Here is a 21,527-nt window from a genome sequence, read left to right as displayed (position 1 = left end):
CATTAAATAAATGCTGGATTGAATGGTACAGTTGGAGTGTATGCATCACTCCATTGACCACTGAGGCAAACTGCATCATGCAGAAGCAGCGGTTTCCCACAGAAGCTTCTCTTGACTCCTAATCACACAGAATCTGCTGATGAGGGCGAGGCACTTTCACACAGAACATCCAAAGATGCTGCTGTCAACCACTCTCTCCTCCCCCCTCTCTGTCAGGATTAGGTTAAAGAGCCCAGTTTACTCTTGATCCCAGTAGTCTTGGCTTGTATAAGCTATCCCTCCATTGCTTCACACAGGGATCTGCTAGAGTACACTGGGGCATTCATTTAAGGCGATGACTGCTCATCATAACTGTGGGATGCAAGTGCTGCTGCAAGTACCCACACAGAGATAAACACACACGCACACTTCGGAATGCTGAATTCTATACACAATTGTCCTAAAGCCATGTTTGAAAGAGAAAAAAAATATATTGCCATGCCTCTGCAAAAAGCAATGTCTCAAATCACCCATTTCAGTTGGCCTTACTGGGATTAGATGATGGGATCTGGGGATACAAGCTTGTGCTCAGTGATGAATGGCAATGATACAGAGCCAGCCAGGTTTCCCCACACAAAAGCCACATTGTTGCTAAAAACTGTACTTGAATTGGTATCAGGGAGAATGGCTTAACTAGACTATTTCAAACAATACAAAAACAAAAGTAGTTTGTAGAAGTCGTATCTCCTCGAAAGACGATATTAAAGGTTGGATTTAAATATTGCTTCCTCCGTTTACTTTATAAGGAAGAACATCATTGGGTATGACCATAGACAGTAACAGAAATGACCCACTGAGGGACTATGGACTCATCGGCAAAACAGGTGAGTGAATCAGAGCTGTAACTGTACATATTTCACAAGAGGAAGGAACTCTGATGCATCCTGTTGCATCACGTTAAGGAAATTGATGGAAGGCCGAGTAAAAAATTTCGCAATTTCAAATACTGTAAACTCATTTTTAAGGCCTACCCCTAATTGTTACATGTTACAATTGTGACAAAACAGTAACTGCCTCCATCAAGTTCTAAAAATGTAACCAAATGAGCAGTGGACCTGGCCAACATCCTAATCAGTACTACATAAATCTCACATCATATTATGTTCTGTTAATTAATAAACAGAAAGGTGTGGTTAACCACCGCAATTCTGGCTTAAATCGCTAAAGTAATAGCAAACGTATTTTAAAATCCTAAGGCAAGGCATGGCATACTCACAGTTGGTTAATCTGGTTCTGAGATACAACGGCGTTCTCCGAGAAGTATGGCACCATTTTTGCCCCGCAACAGGAGCAGAAGCAGCCTGGTGCCGAGCTCCGAGTGGAGGCTACAGTCCCCAGGGTCATGGTTGTACGAGGCAGCCGGAGCGGGAGGGTTTCTGGACGGGGCGCAGGATATCCTTTGAGTCGAGGCTCTCTTTATGCTACTCCATGGGAATGCAACTGTTCTCACTAACTCCTTGAGTCGGAGCAGTTATCATGTAGTGATATCAAGACCTCCTTGTCGCGTCCACGTTTCCGACATTAATCAAAACGAGGTAAAACTAAAACCGGGATAACTTCAACAAACAGAAGCGACGATGGAAGCCTACTTGCGCTATCAAGAATTAGCCAACGCTAGCTCCAAACACTCACGTATTCTAGTTCTCCGTACTTCAAAAGTTAAAATAAAGAGTCGATCGAGGTAGCGGTGTAGTTAGTCAAATCAAGAGGATGTCAGCATGGCAGATGTACGGACTAATCTGACATGGTAGGCCTAATCGACATATGCTGATTATCGTCAAAAGAGACACCGGGAGCTGACACAGCCGGCTGTACCTTACGCGTTCGTTCCCATTCCGAATCAACCAGGAGCTCTTGCAAGCTAACAAACTTGGACTGCAGCGGTAAATCTGAAGAGGGAGGAGTTGCTGACATGTGCTTCGGGGTGGGGGGGTGGAAGGTGCGAGCAGCAGGGCCCCGAGACTGACGACACAAGGTTGGTCCTGAAGCAGCGACGGAGAGCGAGGCGGAACACCATCACTGCTCTCACTGACAATTTGAGAGTAATGGTACAGTTTGTTGTTTTTGTTTAGATGGCTCGCGGACATTGGGTCCAATGCTATAAATAGCTTTTTTAAAACGTCAAGTTTCAACACAACAAAAAAAAGATAAATTCAGCCTCAACAAGCTGGCGCCACACGTGATGGGTTTCCTCGAAGGTACTCAGAAATCCTCTGCAAAGATAAACTTACTGCTGCCTGGTTGGAAACAAGCTCAATCCAAAGTATGTTGGGTCTGAGTTGGTGAGATGCACTCCCTAATCTCCTGAACAGCAGGTTGTTGGTACAGGTAATCACATTAGAACGAAGCTGTTGGCAGGTAGACATGAGTGCTAGAGAATCATATTAGAATAGAAAACACAGGCTGTCCAAGTTAGCAGGCAAAATCAGTCCTCAAGTGGCCTTGGGTAATGTGAAGACAACACTTTGTTTGGTCATGCATTAGCGCAACATCCAGTAAAGTGATATAATTCTCTATACCTTTCAATAACAACAACTTATGAATTTATGACTTCTAGCCTAGTAGTGATAAAACATCCCTGTTTACTTTGAAGTGCTCAAAGGAGATGATATTCACATGATAGGTGATAAACAGGGAGGTAAGCCTACACTCTTTAGCTGAGATTAGACTTGGCAATACATGTATATGAGAGGAACAATTCAACTTGCTTCGTGTTGTAGTCAATAAAGTAATTCCAAGTAAAGGGGCATGTTTTTCCAACACAGCCTTTGCACCAGTGAACTTCTTCAAAACAGGTTTGGCTTCCTTGTGCTGTTTGGATTCTGGTTAATAAGTCTCGTCACTTCCCCTTGTATTCTGGTATCTCAAGCTGCACAGTTGCAAAATGGATGGTAGGATTTTGAAATTGAATATATGTGTTGGCTAAGCCTTCATATAGCCTTCTGTGGCCTTTCATTCTCAGAATTCAGTCACTGTCTACTGGCCATTCAGGTACAGCCAAGCCATTGTTGTAAACACAGATTGTTTATAGTGCTCAGCTAGTTTTAGCCCTTGTTTGCAGACCAACTGTTTGTTGACACGGTTGCCGTCTGTCCCAGAGTCATCAGCCAGGACTAGTAAAGGTTGATGTAGGTATTAACAAAGGAGTGTCAGACCCACATTAGGCTGTGGGCTGGATTTGTTGGAATGAGATCTCATAGGGGTCATCATGGTCATAGTCATTATCATATATATATATATATATATATATATATATATATATATATATATATATATATATATATATATATATATATATGTGTGTGTGTGTGTGATTTTTGACAGCCTTATATTAGAGGCGTGAACTCCCGTGGGAGTCCCACGGGTTGCAATGGAAAAAAAGTGCAGCGCAGAACAAGTTTTGAAAGCTGTTTGCAGGTGCGGGCGGGATGAGAGATGCGTTTATGGGTGCGGGAGAAACAGATGATTCACTGCACTCCCGCAAAATTAAATATGTGTGTAAAATAAAATATTAAAGTAGTGTAGGCTACATAAGTAGGCTACAGTTGAGCTGGATGTTCTGTTAGGCAGCATAGTTTAAAGGTAAACTATGCAGTATTGGCAATTTCCTTACTGTTCAGTTTTTGCTTATTTTTTGCTTGCTCTGTCATGACGAATGGCTGAGAAACTCCATCGCTACCTTTTTCTAGCTGGTGCCTGGCATGTATGTGTATTTGAATGCAGTAAAGCAATTTGTTACACTCGTTACTTCCTGACACTGAGGCCGTCGGCCCGCCTGCCCACAGTTGCAAGGGTGGTTTTTCCGCTCACAGGCGCTAGGGGGAAGCGAGACGGACACCATTCAACCCGAAAAAAGTCATATAACCATTCCAATGACTCTGAAGCTGGTTAATGAAGGTATACTGAGCTAAAAAACTTGCATATTAAGCTAAAAAACCTGCATAGTGTGCCTTTAAGCAGCCTATAATGGATATTATTGTTTATGTGTTCAATCCGTTGTCGAAATTCGTTGTCGAAATCAAAAGCATGACAGAGGAAGAGGGCACCACAAGGCTACTTCAGTTGTTAGTGCTTTTCTAAAGAAAGCCTGCATATCTTCTGCAGGCTTTAGCAGGCAGGAGCGGGACATTAAATTACATCCCTGTAACGGGAACGTTACAGATGCGGGCAGGAGCAGGACTAAAAATTAGACATTACTGCGGGAGGAGGACAGAATATTGCGGGAGCGGGACTGGAAAATCTGTCCCGCGCAGACCTCTACCCTGTATTAACATGTTAAAGGTCAATAAAACCTGGACCCAAGTCTAGGATTCTTACATAGCAGGTCAGATAATTTGTGTTGCATCGCAAACATCTACCTCTACACTGGGTGAGGCACAAGGGCTCCAGAGATAAACAAAGCCTTGCATCTTTGTAAAAAAATGCCAGAGGAGAAGACTCTAGAACTGGCTTCCCAGTCAGCTATGGGTGGGATGCAAAAAAAAAAATCAACACAATGATATTGGCATATTTCTGCTAGGTCTGCACAATATATTATTGGTATTGTGATACCAAAGTGTGATATATTTGTATGACTAAAGCAGACAATTATAAGCTACATTTATCTGCCTAACCATTTCGGTTATTCATCACGGTCCTCCAACTCCATGTCTAGGATTGACTCTTTGCACTTCGCATTGGCAAATTCTATGGCAGACAATTTAACGCTGTACACGCACACACACGCACACACCTTTTAGGGCTGTTTTGACAATTACTGCAGAATCGCTGCATCATGACACCACCGTTATCATAGCCTGTGATAATATCTTATTCTAAGTTTCTCTCTTGACTAATAGTGATACTAGAGACCTAGAGTTCAGACAAGACCACCCCTGCACACAGGTGATTACATCACAATAACAAGAGGTGTCAACACACCTGTCTCCTTTAGTTACGGCTCCGTCACATGCTGCTGTGTACTCAGTCACCATCTCCACACCGCGTAAATAAACACAGATCATCTTACAGTGACGTGAAAAAGAGAAACAGACACTACAACCACATGAGACAAGGGAACTGATGTGTCGGTATGTTGTGAGTGATGCTTATTTGTCTATCCCCGAGTAACCCTTCAGATCGTACTGCTGTCATTTTTCCAGGTCAAGAAATAGGAGATCTACGCATGTGGCATGTTGGTCATGTTGTGTTTACAAATTCATTTTAACTGCAGTTGTGCAACGGGTGCCCTATTGCATGCAATTCTCTGGGAAAGGTCGCACGTTGGTATCTGCCCAAGATTATGAGAACCCCTTCAGTTACCCCTACCCCTTCCAAGGCCATGGTGGAGAAGGAGGCCAGCTGTTCCCAATGCTTCTGAGCAGAGCTCCCAAGTGCTAAGAAGCTAAGGAGTACTTGTGACAGAACAGCAATGACAGAGTCAGCCACAATGATAGTGACTACCTGGCAAAACACACTGTCATTTCAAAAACAGGCCAAGTGAAAATGTTCATGTGCAGGTGAATGGGCAGTTTGGCTTGAAAAATTAGTTTTCAGTTCCAGGTGTGTGTCTACCAAAACCTGTGAAACATGTCATAAGTTGGGTGAGACCAGTCAAACCAAGAAAGGAACTCATTAATAGATGTCATATACATTGCAAGAGGACAGGAGAAGGCAGCAAAGAGAATATAATCCTAGTTCGCACGCAGCCCGCAGGCTGGAGTAGCTTAGAAACTTACTGAAGGCAACATAATTGAAATTAGTTTGCCAGAGAAAGGGAGTGGTGGTGGTGGTGGTACAGGACTCAGCCTGCTGGGTCCAGCCAGCCCTACCCTGCCCGGGGCTGTGTGCTGGAGCGATGTAGCCCACCCTCCACAGAGAAGTAAGCTTGAATAACCTGCTCTGCCACAGCAGCTGTTAACAGGCACAGTGCCAGCATCCACTATCCAGCCAATGTCTAGAAGGTCACATAAAAATATCCCCTGGAAGTCTTCGCTCCTACGGACATAAATACAGTAACCCGTGTTAATGAGCTCTATAGTATGCAGCGCTCTATTTTGATTCTAATCTGCATGGAGCGCATGCTACCTGAGGTCTTCCCACCACAAGTGCAGGCTCGAACCTAACATTTTAAATCATCTGCACTGTGGGAATTTCAGACGTAAGATGAGAGCCTTGCGGGCCCTGCGTGCTGTGGCTCATCCCTACAGACCCAGGCTCTCTGAAAACTCAAGTGAGACACGCAGGCACACACGCACACACACACACACACACACCTCTTAAGATCCATAAGAGTGCCTTGCTTGCATGGGAACAATTAGAGATCAAGATTTACACTTGAAAAGCGCTGATCCCCTTCACCCCTGTCTGTGAGAGAAACCAAGCTGGGCTACAACTTTCAGCTGCTCTGTATGTTACTCTGCGGTGCTGAGGTGCAGGGCTGGGTTGGCTGCACCCTCCAGAAAGGGGCTCTCCAGAGCGATTTACCAGAGCACGTCAAGTTGCATGACGTTTTCCGAAGGCTTGTTTTCACTGTGCAGTTTTTACTTGAAACCATATGTGGAGCGTAACACAACTTAATACAGAGTTAATTATGGCCGAGCGTTATGTAATAGAGTCAAACAGGGTCAGGTAGTTATATGGGGTGGGGTACTGGCGTGGGCATGCCAAATGAGAATAAGGATGTGAATGTGCTCAGACAGCGTGGGGGTCAATGCAGCATGACACCATGCTCACCAGAGAATTACCTAATCTATAATTGAGCCCACATGTGTGGCAGGCATTGAAGTTTGGAGTTCTGAGGGGAAGCGTAATGGGACTTGGGGGTGGTTGATATGTAATGTGTCGCGCACTGCAAACACTCATGTCATGCAAGTCATTCTCAGGCCAGCCAAACTTATTTTGTAAAGGAGAGGGGAGGAGGGGTGGGGGGGATGGGGGGGTTAAGCAGCGTTGCATAACTGGTCAAGTGCTGAGTGAGCGAGCAAGTGAAGCAGTGTGTGTGTAAGCTTCTCTGCCTTGAGCGAAACTCTCCTGAACAAAGCTTCTCTGACATGTACTAACAGACACACATCTTGATAACATACAGCAACAGGCTGCTGAAGCCAAGCACTTATGTTGACAAACTTTGTGAAGAGTACCCAGTGGTGTAGGGTACGTGATACGGAGGACTACGCAGTATACCCACTTAAAAAGCATCAACTCAGTATAACCACTTAAAATAGGCAAGGATAGGTATTAACATTTGGGGTTGATCACAGTATACCCACTACAGCTAGCTAGACTATACCACTGAGAGTACCGTTCTGTATCGCACAATGCTGTTCTGACACGCAGCGTACCGTGCAACTCTGGATGATTCTAATGAGATTCATACAAGATGCAAAAAAAGAGGCCTCTGCCAAAACAGCTTGACAACAACAATAAAAGGTAATGTTGCTGTGTGACGTGCACTCCTCTAAACAGACACACAAACAAGCTGTGCCACATCAGATACATCCACTATCAGGATCATCATGCAAATATCCCGTGGCACACTACGCAAGCGAAGTCACGCAGACAGGGTCCTTTACAGTAGAACTGTGTGCCTCCTGTTCAGGTTGCAAATCAGATGCTTATCAAATTACTTACATAGAACTAATATTTGAAAATGGGGTCAGAATTTGAATTTGTAATTTGAAAAAATACTCCAAAACCAAAAGCGATAGATTCCTTCATAGTGATAATTTAGTAATAACCAACTAGGACAGGCATGGCCCATTTTAAAAGTACACAGTACTATCTCTAGAGTCGTGGAAATCAGTTGTAAGTTGTAAGCTGACTGAAAAAAAAAACAAAGTAGTGAACTGATATACATTGATTGATAGAAAGCAATAGAGAAAGATTCATTATTCCAACACAGAAGCACGGACTGGCCTCTCTTCACTCATTAGTGGTAGACTAGAGTCCCCTTAGTGGTCACTGACTGCATAGCACTCTATCTACCATCACTGACTGACTCAAGTCAGTCTACACCAAACAGACCTGTATTTGTCCCAGCCTCTGGCTAAAGTGATTGTCAGTGCATTTGCTCAGAACACTGGCTAATATGTGTGAAGGATATGAGAGGTGAAGTGGGGGTCACAGACACACAGTTACTTCCCAAGTGGGATGGGTAGTCAACTGGCCATTGGACCATAATTGTAACTGTTCTTTTAGCATGCTTTTAGACCGCTGTAGTGTTGGATCATAGATCTGGTTAGCTTACCTTCTGGGCTGAGCACGACGGTCATCGTCTCCGCTGTCTGCTTCCTGCACACAAGAGAGAAACAGACAGCCAATCAGACCCACCCAAGCAGAGGAATCTCTTTCTTTCACACACACACATACACACACACAGGCCTGGAAACCATAACTACCAGTACTAGCACACAAGCACTGACACCACACACGTCATCATACAGAGCCGGGAAAGAACAGGAAATCATAATATGCTGCTAGGGGGAAAAATAAACATTACACTGGATAGCTATGTGATGATGCACAGACACATCATGTCAAATACTTTTAAACAGACGTAGCCAAACTGAAATATCTTAGCAAACATGCAATAACTACACTGCAGTTAACAATCTCCCGGTCCCAATTTATTAGACTTTTGTGATGTTGCAAAAACCTTTTCTGATGGTGTACTACACAATGACTCACAGTCTACCACAAAATGTTGGACAGGTGTGTAGATTTTGATAGCATTTTTTTTTTTTTTCTCTACTCTCACTCATTCAATCTATCCAATTAAAAAAAAAACGTGAAGTTTACTTTCACCAACTATGTATGGCTGGAGTGCACCTATAATTGGGCATTTCAACAACATCCACTAGGCCTGAGGGGTATTTCACAAAGGCAGAATTAAGACATCCAAGATAAGTGATAAAGCGAGGTTTGACATAGCGTTGTCTGGTCATCCTAGCTCAACTCGTTTCACAAATGCCAATCCAGGACGAGTAGGAGTGACTATGTCAAGCCAGGTGTAAGTAATTCAGGATGTGTGCGCGTTTTCGTTTCTGCTCCAAAGTGCCCACGGTTGGAATAAAAAAAGACGCGGAAAATAGCGTCACTCACACAAAGTGAACAACCGCATTTGATATAGACTAACAATGAAGTAAAGTTATCCTTTTTGGAATGGGGAATCATGGCTATTTCTGTAAAACAGCAGAAGTAGGCGTGGTAGACCAACTGAATGCAAATTTTATGTATGCACCCACGTGTGAGTGCTTCCTTGTCTAGGCACGCAACATCATTAAGAAAGCGCTTGCCACTGCAAAGATGCACATATGATATACCTTAATATTATAGTTGAAAATACCTTTGAAAACTTGCCCCTCCACTTCCAATCAACTACAGTAGGCTATTCATCAAACGTCTATCAATAAAATAAGCAAACAATGAGTACCTAGGCCTATGTTAATAATTATAAGGCTATCACAATTAAAATAATAACCATATGGTAGTAGGCAGACAATCTGTTTTGTTTTGCGAGCAAATACATTTAGCAAATAGTTTATAAATGGAATAAAGCTCCTTAAAATTAGCACGGAGGTCTGATGTGAATGACAGCTAGCTGAACCAATAAGACCACATAATTACCATTAGAATTAACTTAGCTTGGCTGTTAGCCTGGTCGGGACCAGGCTAGGTGCAGAGAATAAATCCCCATGGTAACTTATGTGCCATCTCTTTTGTGAAACCAAGTCAAGGCTAAATTCATCCAGGATAACCTAAAAATCCCAGCTTAATCCCTTATCTAGGTTTTGTGAAATACCCCTCTGTAGGCTAGCCTACATGATTCAGACAATAACACCACCAAATCCAGTTAATCTAGATGGATAACTGAACACTTTCAGCCATACCAGGCTCTGTCCAAAACCTTTAATCCCAAACAATTGTTACTGGACGGGTGAAAGCATCAGAGATGAAGACGACTGTTTTTTTGAGTATCTCTATTCCGCACCCACCCACTAACTCCAACAGTCCACAGCCCCCACCCAGAATAGAGAATAGACAGAGTTTAATCCTGGCCTGCTACTGCTAATCCCCAACATCGAGCACACTCTCCCTTCTCTCTCTCCCAGAGATCAGCCTGCTGGTCCAGCTGTGATGCCAAGCACTCACACTAAAGCAGCACCCCTCTGCACTGAACACTGAGTTGGGTTAAGCACAGAATTCTAATTCTACAAGGTTAACCACAGAATTCTAATTCTACAAGGTTAACCATATTCATCATCTGCCCGTAGAATAAGAATCACTCATGTCTAATTCTATATATCGCTCAGTAGTCTCTCTCTCGCTCTCTCTCTCGCTCTCTATGCATCTTAGTCTACTGGGGCAAGAAATGATTAGGAAAAAATGACCAACACAGAGACGTACAACTGTCAAGCCAGTATCAATGGTGGTGTATAAACTCATTAGGCCTATATTTGCATAGATATCCAGTTGGCCTCCAGATGCACTGACAGGACCATAGGACAGAGCCTCCGCACAGAGCCAGTGTGTGCTCACAATTAGATGATCAGATTCCTCTGCAAGGCTAATGCAATTTCAGAAACGCAGTTAGAGAAATGGTAAGAACATGAGTCACTCAGGACCCCCGTTTTTATGTTCAAAGCTTGCCAATTGCAAAAAAACATACATCACCACCCATCAAACCACAGTGAGGAGACTCCTCCCTTCTCATAACACTAAGTCAATGCCTGTCATACCTATGTGAACTGGGTTTCCATGGTTACCACCATACCATGACAGGGGAGGAGCTGGGGAGTGTCATATAGATTGCCTCCTGCACCAATGGGAGCAGAGGATTCACAGTGCTACCAGGCAGATTTCTCTGCTTGGTCTTGGTCAGGAGACACCAATCAGTAGGCCTACTGCCTCTTACATCAAAGCATCTGAATATTAGCCTACAGTCATTTAGCTTATTTAACCATTTTAAAGAGCAATAGGCTAAGGCTGGTTTGTGCAAAACGATTATTAAATTAATTTCAATAGAGTATTCACACAGAGATGTAGAGTCACCTTTTACATCTTTTGACAGCATCGGTCATGCCAGTCTACTGACAATGATGTGATGCCCACCGTCTCTCCCCCTCTCTTACTCACACTCTCACACACACACACACACGCCGGCCCATCCCAAGACATACAGTCAGTGGGCCCATGGAGAGCATGCATGTTGAGGAGAAATCAGGCCAACAGGACTGGGGATGTTGTGTTTCTCAGGGAAAAAAAACTCCAGGCATCTCACAAGATGACTCACATGGGTGCCTCACCAGGGTCACATGATGGGCAGCTGGTATCATCGACACCACAGGGCCAAATCAGCCCATTACACGCGCAACCCGATTTCTATCCATGGCGCCACAGGGAATATTACAAGTAAAAGGCAGAAGACAAGACATGCTATTGTAAATTCACAGACAACATTACATAAACTGGGTCAGAGTCTACCAGACTTCAAAACTGGACCTTAAAGACCCCAAAATATGAATGGGAATTCCTGACATCCTAAAACGCTTGTCAATTACACTTGCTATAATGAAAAGTGCATGGCACAATTATGATGAGTAAAGATCATTCAACTTGGCATGTGGCCTAATTTGCACACTAACAGGCCACTTTCATTAAGCTTCAAACTAATCCTTTTTGAAACCAAAACAGGTAATCTATTCTAATTCACACACTGCTGTACTACTGAAGTCATATCACAAATCTTGTCAAAGAACCTGATCAAAGATTTCGTGTTAAATTGCGTCTAAAACTTAAATTACCTACAACCAAAACATAGTACCAACACTATACAATGGTGATTAAACCAGACAACATTACAGGAACATGGTGTGTCACACTTCCGTTAATTCGGTTTAACTTCCCAATGCAATGAACTAACGTAAACTAACAGAATATCACAACAGACTCCACAGTCCACACGTTAAGGTTATAGCCTTAAACAAGACAGGTCAGATTTGCTTCACACTCATCGTAACTGGTTCTTGGATCAACTTATACAACATCGGCTCAGACTTGACGGTCGTAACGTTCACACTGACAACGCCTCATAGACTGACACGACCATGGTTTGCTAACCACTTCATACGGTTGAGAAGAAATGCTTCCTCAGGCTTTTCAGCTAACTGGCTGGCGAGGTTCCTCAATGAAGAGATATATGGACGGACACAGAGCCTAAGACATGTAGTAACTTAAAGATGCAGATACATAAACAGTAAAAGGTACCCAGGTTAACTGATGTATTGTTGCTACACGCTACCAAACCCATGGGCTGGTGTACTTTCCTAACCAAAAGTAACAGTTATTCACCAAGATAGCTAACACTAATGTTAGCTAACGTTAGTGATGCAGCCAAGCTAGCTAGCAAGATGTCACTCTACGGCATATACTCATACTCATATTAATCAAGCGAACCTTAGACAAAGCATACCTTATTTACGACAGTGCTACCCGCTCCATCCGCCAAATACTTTTTTCTAACAACTGGTAACCCGCCACATGATGAAAGCAGCGTTGCTGTTAGGCTAAGTGGTCAATAACTTAGTTAGCTTTCTATCGCTAACAGTACATGTTACCAGTGGAAACACTTTTTGCAAGCTCGCCATGCGTTCATACAAATGTTTGAATACATGCAAACAACTTGTGTTTACTAGATAGCTGCTAGCTTAGAATCGTTAGTATGCTTCAAGACACAATAATGTTCTACTCAAAGAAACCATACAAATGACTAAATCCATGTTAGCCTTGACATTCCTGGCATGCGCATAAGAATACAGCACAAGCTAAGTTGGAATAAGCGGCTTCGAATTCGTCCAAGATAGCAACCAAGCTAACCAGCTACCTGGCTACAACTGCAGATACAACAGTCACACCGGCTAAATCAGCAGATAGGAAGAAATCTCACCGACACACAGGGGCTAGATGTAGTGCTGGGAGTTGGCGACCGCTGTACTGTGACCAGCGCCATTCAATGTCCAGGAACACGATACTTAAATATCAGAGAAAGCGAAGAGTAACATAATTTGAATGCAGAGATGTGCACTTGCTGGTTCGTCCGTTGCTGATGCTGTCTCTCCACTCCTTCCCTCACCACTAGTATGCTGCGCATGCGCCCGCACTTCCCGACTCCTGTCAGATAAAGCACTGGTTAGGGGAGGGGACCTGAAGTGTAGACTCAAACATAAGAAACTTTTTTAAAATAAATACTGTCAAACAAGCTCAACAGGGTTCAACAGAGACAGAGTGGTAACCTGGATTCTGTCCTCTGCATAGTCTGTCTGCCTCTTCACCCCCTCCATGTTTGGATACTGTCCACTAGCCACTTTTTACCATTGTTTTCTGCCTCACTGTTTGCGTGCTATATTAGCACATTAGCACATATGCATAACCCCTCCCTCCATGCCACAGCCGAACTGTGGCCACACTTATACCTTTTCTTAAAATAGTTATATATATAGATATATAGACTTGTTCTTGCACTGTTGCACTGTTGGACTTACTCATTTGCACTATCACCATGACCACTATTACCATTGCACTATCACCGACACTCACTCACACAGAGCACCTTACCTACGTTACTATGCACAGAGAATCACAGGCTCAGTCCCTGCCTCAGTCATTGCAAGCGCCTCTTGATTGATTAATCACCACTATGTGGATACTGTTTTTAGAATTGATTTAGTTTAAGTGTTAGTTAGTATAATTTGTATTTTGGTATATTTAGTAAATTCTTTATCTTTACTGTCCTTATTGATTAGTTGTGTTTTTACATTATATTATATACTTTTAATTACTTTTTCTGCTGTTAGTGAATGTGTCTGTGTTGTCTTTATGCTACTGAGACGTTGAATTTCCCCTGGGGATCAATAAAGTATCTATCTATCTATCTATCTATCTATCTATCTATCTATCTATCTATCACTGTTCCTCTGAAGTCATTAGATCCCTATAGTTTCTTCTTTGGTGGAGCAAAGTAGCAATCAGCTATAGGCTACTTGAGCATCTGAATAAGTGAGTTAACATTTTTCTGCAGCATGTTGCCTACCATTGTGCAGTTATTGCATTCCCAGTGGCATCCACCACAGAAACCAGAGCTTAGCAACCCACAATAGCCTACACTCACATGAGCATATTTGAGGACCTGGTATATGGTGAAGAGATTGTTTGTACATCATTAGCTAGCTGACTTACCACTGGGAATTTCACGGAACTGGGTAGTCTACCTGACACATTCCTAATTAGAGTTTAAAAGCAGCCACACAACAATTCAGAAAATCAGAAAAACACACAAGATGCCATGTCATTATTGGCTATATAGAACGGCATGAGTGAGTTCATTTCTTTTGCAAATAATAAACTATAGACCTAAAAATAAGAATTGAAACGGCAACAGAATGTCATAAAGCCTCAAACTGATGGGTTGGTAGCCTAATACTTCCTCTGTATATCAGTAACACTGCCATCCCATCTGTAGTTCTGTTTGTGCAGCTGAGCAGGGGTAACAGAACAGTAATACGTTGGTGCCTCAGGCAGACAGTGCTCTAGTATGTGGGCTTGAGTTCAAGTGTGGTGTATGAATATCCTTAAGGGTGCTCACATTCACATAGTCTCTTCTTTAACCTACTAAACTGGGGGAAGCCTGAGTCTCCATGACTGTCTTAGTCATAGCAAACAATCCTTCCAATGTGGGTCATTCTGTACAGTGGTGCCACATATTGGCACAACCTTGTTCAAGCAAGCATTTGGACTCAGTCATGTGACTGAACTGAATGGCTCACTGCAGCTAATAGCCAATCGACCATGTGATGAGTTCCTGCACTAACTTGAATAAATAAGAGACAGGGAACAACAAGGATCATCTGAGCTGAATTATGTGGACACTATGACCAGAGTTGAATCAGCTCCCAACCCTTCACCCCTTGGACTGAAAACAGTGCATCCACCTCCATGTGTTTTGTTTAACCTGCGGCAAATACCGTAGTGAAACTGAGTAAAGGTGTGACCAGGATGCGAGTCAGAGAAACTGAGAAGAGTGTGTGTGAGTGAAAGTGAAGACTGAGCATGAAAAGGAGGGAGGGATGAAGGGAGAGAGACTGTCGAGGCAAGAGAGACAGAGAGGTGGTGACTTAAGGGGTCATTGAGATGATTGATGATCGCGCTCTCCAAGCTATTTTTTTCACCTTTTTTCCTCTCTATCCAATATTGAAATGGAGAGGTTGGTACATGTTCACAGTCACCCTTTATCATAAATGTGTTTTTTAGAAAGAAAAAAAATGTGTTTGTTCGAACCCTGGCAACCTGAAAATGACTTCCAGTGTGTAAGTTGCGATTTCAATACTTCAGCAAACTAAAACCCCATAGCAGCTGGTTCTATCCATTCCCTGGGGTTCATTGATTGTCATGGGCCAAGGAGCAGCACTCTTCCATCTCTCCCTTGAGTAACGGCCCTCTTAGGTCCCTAGACAGCTCATTCCTCACCTTGATAAATATAAGGGCCCTCCATGCATTTCATTATGCTGTGATCACAGGCCAAATCGAATGGCAAGGGCAGGGTGGATTCATGTCTAGATTGTCCTTTGATAACAAATATGCTCGGAGAACCCTCACACACATGCTTGGATATGCAAATCTTCAACGTGGTGATGCAAGGTTGACAAGCAACTGCACTTTATCATAGAAATCCTTGGTACAATAAATTATATAGTGTTTTTTGAGGGTTAGGGTGTGGGTGGGACTCCATCTTTTCACATACTGTGTAATGAACTCTGCAGATAACAGGGCCTTTGTGCTCTTATCAAGCTGTCCTCTATGTGGTCAGTCTGGGCAACGAGAACGAGATGCAGTAGTTGGAAAGAATGGCAAGATAACACTGGTGGCAAGCGAACATTTGACTAGATCACATGAACACAAAGAAGAGCCGGAACAATAATCAGGAAAGAGAACACACAATAAGGGATTATACCCCCCAAAAAAAAAAAAAAAAAGAATTTCGGTTTGGTTATGAAATGCCTTCGTCGGATAGCCTTTTAGAGAATGAAGACTGTGTTTACTGTGTGGACACAGTCTGTTTGTGGTTGAGACAGTCTTCATTTACCAGAGGTCTCTGAACTGTGACTTTCACACCATTGTTCATATAAGACAATGTTGTACCGCCGCCTGCATCCATGTGCCCCTATCTCTGACACACAGAGTGTGGATTAGTGAAGGGAGCGCTGGCAGATGAGATTAGGATTACCATCAGGGATGGCAACAATCGGGGTTTAACATCAAGGCAGACAACACGAATGAGGCTTTTCAGGATTTTAATTAAAGCTGAGCTTCACACATTTGGATCTGTTGAAAAAAAAGAGAGATGAACCCCACCTACACTAAGGTTGTGCAGTATGATGTTTAATTTTGAATATGACAAAACAGCAATGATCACATTGAAACACATTGGTCACAACAACTGACTTATTCATAATGACACATGTTCATGGTGACAAAACTTTCATTGCTCTCAATCAATATATAGTCACTTTCTGCCTTGCATTTACAGATTTAGTCATTAAAGTCTTCATGCACCAGAATAGGCCTATCTGACAAATCCTCGAGGAAAGTGAATGTTAAATTACTCTACAGTCATCCTTAGGACTGTGCTTCACTCAAGGGTCTTTGTAGACGAATGGGAAATTAGCCTACATTTGTTCATAACATGTTTGCTTTGAACACCATAGTGCTACAAAACTACATGCACCTTTCACCTGATAACTTCTGCAAAATTCGTTACATTCGTATTGTTGCAAGTGTTATATTCGTTACGTAGGCTATTGTTGCAAGTGGGCAGTGCAGTGACCAAAGCAACAATGGACACACAGCACATAGGCTACATACAGAAGTCTGATCCAAGGACTATTGTTTTGAGAATGGTGTTACTACCCTCTTCTGGTCACTCACGACAAATGCACACTGCAATATGATACGTTTACAGCAATTAGGCTACTTATAAGAACATACGAATATTGTTCATCCTCATGATTACCTCTTTGAATGATACAAAATCAACTTGTTGATAGGCAAGTCATTTTTGTTTTGATGTCAGTGAAGACATGCCAACAAATAGGCATAGGCGAGCCTTTATGCAATAATAGCCTACCCTAGAGATGTTAGGCTATGGCGATTAAAATATCACAGACCTTTCTAAGAAAATATGTTTGTTTCTTTTTAACAATATTAATCATACATGGAGATATTCGAAACTATGAAATCCTGTGAGCAGTGAGTGAGAGTAGTTCTTCATCCCGGTTCCTCCTTTGGCAATGTCTTGGGGGCATGTAGACTACAGCAGCGAGAATGACAATCGCTACCAAGACACATACATAAACAGAGACAGTGAGACCTGTAAAGGGTGAGAAAAATGAACGATGAACAACGTATACTAAAACATCTGATATCTGCAAAGTTGCATAGCCTAGTAGAAATAGCCCGCGTATAATAAGAAAAACAGTTATATAGGCCTAGGCCTTAGACGTGCGGGAAAAGTTAAGAACAGCCTACCAAGTTGCTGGTGTCTCAAGGCGTCTCCCTTATCCATGAACAACCCGTCCATGTTAAATTGCAGGCTTTAGTGAGGACAAACTTTTGTAAGCAGATGCGTTATCTAACCATATATTATGAAAAAACACGAATAGAATACTCACTGTTACTATTCTCATAACGAATAAAATCACGACAGATTTTCAAGGACAACGCAACACTTCGCTTGCGTCGGTTGAGTTGTTGATTCAGGAAATCTGTGAATCTGTAAATACGTCTGAACTTTGGTCATTGCTTGCTTGCACACTCCCTGCATAGACTTATTGTTTCCTTTTAATTATCCCTCATATAATTTTCTTGGAGTGAAACGTAGGCTATTGTCGAGATGTCATTAAAACGATACAGTTTCTGCGATCAAATCGTTATCGGAGCTTTTCCTCGCATTTCATCATTAAGAGCGACCGAGTGGATTGTAACAGACAGAGGGCAGTAGACTACATATATATTTGAGTAGGGCAGTGTTAGAAAATCTAATGTGCTATGATAGGCCTACACTTTATGAATTTTATTCTAGGCCCTCACTTCACCTTGCAGACGTCCTAAACATTGTAACCGATTTAGGCAGCAGGTTTTCACAAAACGTTTTCTTTGTATTTGGAATTTACAAATTAGATATAGCCTTTATGTTGTTACGGTCAAAATGGGCATCGGAAGCAGGGAGGCCCAGAGGCCAATGCACCCCCCCCCCCCCATTAGCATCTCATAATGACCAACAACATGCTACATCAAATGAAGTGAGAAGTTAACCTTAAAGCAACACCAAAGAACTTTTCCTCTGTCGCATGCACTATATTTGTTTGCAGCACTGCTTTGGAAATAACGATGTCCACAGACAAAGTAGAATATGTTGCATGATTTTATGAAAGTACGATGTATTGCGACATCAGAAATTTGTAGTTTCTTATGTCTCATTCCATCGAACAGATCCGCTACCCGATCTGGCAAACTTACATAGTGCGGTTATAGCCGATAGAGGGCCGCGAAGCGAATGCAGAAGTGCCGTTCACCCTGTTACGAGATGATGAACCACTGAAACGATTTTGGAAACATTATTTTAAGGTACAAAAAACTCTTTGGTGTTGCTTTAACAACCCGCCGGATTTCTCCTTTAAGAACTCAAGGGAACGTTCTGGGGACGTTCCTTAAAGGAGAAATCTGGGTGGTTTTCACATAGATCTACGTTTCTCGAGGTCACAGAGTACTGTCAGTATGAAAAAAAACCTAAAACATTGGTTTTACCTAGCACGAGTTGCTACAGCCAGCAGCTAATCCAACCAGGCAGCTACAGCGCTACTGGAGGCATGTCCGTGAGTCCCCATGGACATGCCCACTGAGTGTAGCGTTGTAGCTGCCTGGCTGCATTAGCTGCTGGTTGTAGCAACTCGAGCTAGGTGGTTGTAATTAGCCTACCTTATGCCCACCTTGTGTTTTCCAGGCATGCAGCTGTTCCCATCGTTCTGGCCTCTTGGATGACTCTGGAGGTATGGTGCTCCGTACTGTATACTGCAATGTCTGCTGCCTCTCCTGGTATTCGAGATAGCACATCTGCATTCCGATCAGCTGTTCCTGGTCGGTACTGGATCTCGTAGGAGTAGTTGGCTAGCTGTGCAACCCACCTCTGCTCTGTTTCGCCCAATTTGGCAGATTCCAGGTGGACCAAAGGAGTTGTTGTCAGTGAACACCGTCTTGGGCTCCCCACGGGTAATCCTTGAACTTTTCAGTCATAGCCCAGCAGCTCTAGCTTGAAGGAGCTATAGTTTTGATCACTGCGCTCTGGAGGATAGAGGCTACAACTGGCGTATGCAATAACCCTTTCCTTGCCATCTTGGACTTGGGCAAGGATCGCTCCAAGGCCATCAAGACTGGCATCTGTGTATAGCCTAAATGGGAGTTAGAAATCAGCATAGGCCAATATGGGGGCACTGAGGAGGGCTTGTTTGAGTAAGTAGAAGGCGTCCTGGCACTTGGTGGTCCACTGAATGGCAGAAGAGGGTCGGTGGGCATTGTCTTGCAGGAGCTGGTTGAGGGGGGCGGCTACCTTTGAGAAAGCAGGGATAAACCTCCGGCTTTATATTTTTTATATTTGTATAGGTGGGATAAACCTCCGGCTACAAATAGTTTTTGTCTACTTTTGAAATTACATGCAGGGCTGAAACCCTGGCAAATGTGTGTTTGGTCCTATTTGAACTTATTAGCGGTCTGTAGCCAGTGGCGCCTGCAGGTGTATGGCCGTACACACTGTATGGACCATCAGGCTTCTCGGTTAGGAGTAGAGAAATAATCTCCCCTGTGTATTTTCACTCCAAGTTGGCTTACAATAACTTCCCAACTGTGCACTGTAGCCCATAAACTGCATGACAGTAGGCTATTTATATTTTTCTGTAAAATAACCACATGCATTTGTGCAAAATTAAGCACTAGGCTATTTAACGCACACATTTTGTTTGTGCAGGAGAGAGAATGACAGCACAAGCAATTGGGGGTGGGGGGTTCTTTATCTGGCCCCTGCACTCGTTCCGGCATGCCTGATCAGACCACTGTACCTGTATGGTTTTATTTTCTTTTATTTCATTCATATGTTGTTCTTCTTATCCAAGGTGATACCCTCGTCTCTTCAGTCTGCAGTTGCCTGCAGTTGCATCCTCTCCCCTGTCTTTCAGCATCTATGTGCTTCACCTCCCAACACCTCCAAGCCTTTAATGAAAAAACAGATAGGGGAACTTCTCCGCATTCTGGAATCAATATTAACTAGACTAGGGATTGAGAAAGAAAAAAGGAGGCTGGGAAGGAGGTTGCGGTGTCTGTGGAGATAAGACAGTGTGCAAAATGAGTTCATTAGCAGAGAGCTGGCACTGAAAATCAAGCCAGTTCTGATAAAGGAGCTCACAGTTGAGGGAAAAAAGGTTTCATTTCCTGTCTTCACTGGGCCAACATATCAAAGAAAGATCTATAGGAGACAGGGCAGCTGCTGAAGATCAGAGAGAGAGAGAGAGAGAGAGAGGAGATGGTAAGACAGAGAGAGAGAGAGAGAGAGACGGTGAGACAGAGAGATGGAGATAGAGGTGGGAGAGAGAGAAATGCCAGGATTTGAAAGGCATCAAAAATGTGAATCAAAACCAAATAAAGCTGTGTATAGTTGAAGAAGAGGGGTTGAAGAATGTTCAATGCAACCTAAACCAAACCAACACTGACCAAAAGGTTTAAAGAATTTGTAGTTGTTCATTTAGATTGTACATTTAGAAACAACTATTTGTCATATGACAAATATAGAAAAAGGCTCTTCTGTGTGACCCTTAAGTCTACTAACAGTTCATTACCAAAAAGAGTGAGGAGAGTGAAGTGTGGAAAAGGACCAAAAGTAAATAAAGAATAACAGAAAAATTATGGGCAAAGATGGGAGACAGATATGTGGGCATGCAGGAGATGCAAAGATGGAGGTGGCGGTGTGGTGTTTAATATAGATCTCCCCTGATACGGCAGACAGAAGAACAGGAAGTTTCCATCAGTCAGGAGAGGGGGGCCATAGGAAATTGCCACAATAAAGTACACAGAAAAGGACGGGAGGGGGATACTACGTGACAGCCATGGCGACTGTGCCTGTCACAGTGTTGCCATGGCGACTGTGCCTGTCACAGTGTTGCTTATTCTCACACTCATCCCCACAGTGTCACTTCATTCTCAGTTCAATTCTTCACAGAAGTATATTTCTCTTTTGTATTGTTTTCATAATAAAGTCCTCACTCAAATAAGCACTCTGTTTGTTGGGCCTCTGGTTTGCCATTTTAAATATTTGCTGCTTATCCAACAGGAGACAGATCTGCTTGAGTCTAGACCTCAAAATGAATAGGCGGATGTGTTTCTGAGGCCTACATGTTATCTGAGGCCGATAAGAG

At 43.0% G+C, this 21,527-nt stretch overlaps 1 protein-coding gene and 1 long non-coding RNA gene across 2 annotated transcripts in view; both read right to left on the bottom strand.

The window, feature by feature from the left end:
• The window catches only part of ssh2a (slingshot protein phosphatase 2a), a 30,155-nt gene extending 17,008 nt beyond the window's left edge, over nt 1-13,147 (bottom strand). The window contains exons 1-2 of the mRNA XM_048263994.1: nt 12,962-13,147; nt 8,264-8,307 (exon numbers count right to left, since the gene is read on the bottom strand). Coding sequence (XP_048119951.1) covers nt 8,264-8,307; nt 12,962-13,024 — 107 coding nt within the window. The 5' untranslated portion in view covers nt 13,025-13,147. The remainder of the gene's footprint in view (nt 1-8,263; nt 8,308-12,961) is intronic.
• A 3,286-nt stretch (nt 13,148-16,433) lies between these two features.
• LOC125308403 lies at nt 16,434-18,031 on the bottom strand. The gene is made up of 3 exons (XR_007195869.1): nt 17,739-18,031; nt 17,596-17,660; nt 16,434-17,437 (listed from the first exon to the last, which is right to left on the bottom strand). It is a non-coding gene; the product is annotated as an uncharacterized LOC125308403 (long non-coding RNA).
• Nucleotides 18,032-21,527: the final 3,496 nt, after the last annotated feature.

This window comes from Alosa alosa, chromosome 15 (genome assembly GCF_017589495.1).
Source record: "Alosa alosa isolate M-15738 ecotype Scorff River chromosome 15, AALO_Geno_1.1, whole genome shotgun sequence".
Classification (NCBI taxonomy): domain Eukaryota; kingdom Metazoa; phylum Chordata; class Actinopteri; order Clupeiformes; family Clupeidae; genus Alosa; species Alosa alosa.
This window is presented reverse-complemented; position numbering and strand designations above follow the sequence as displayed.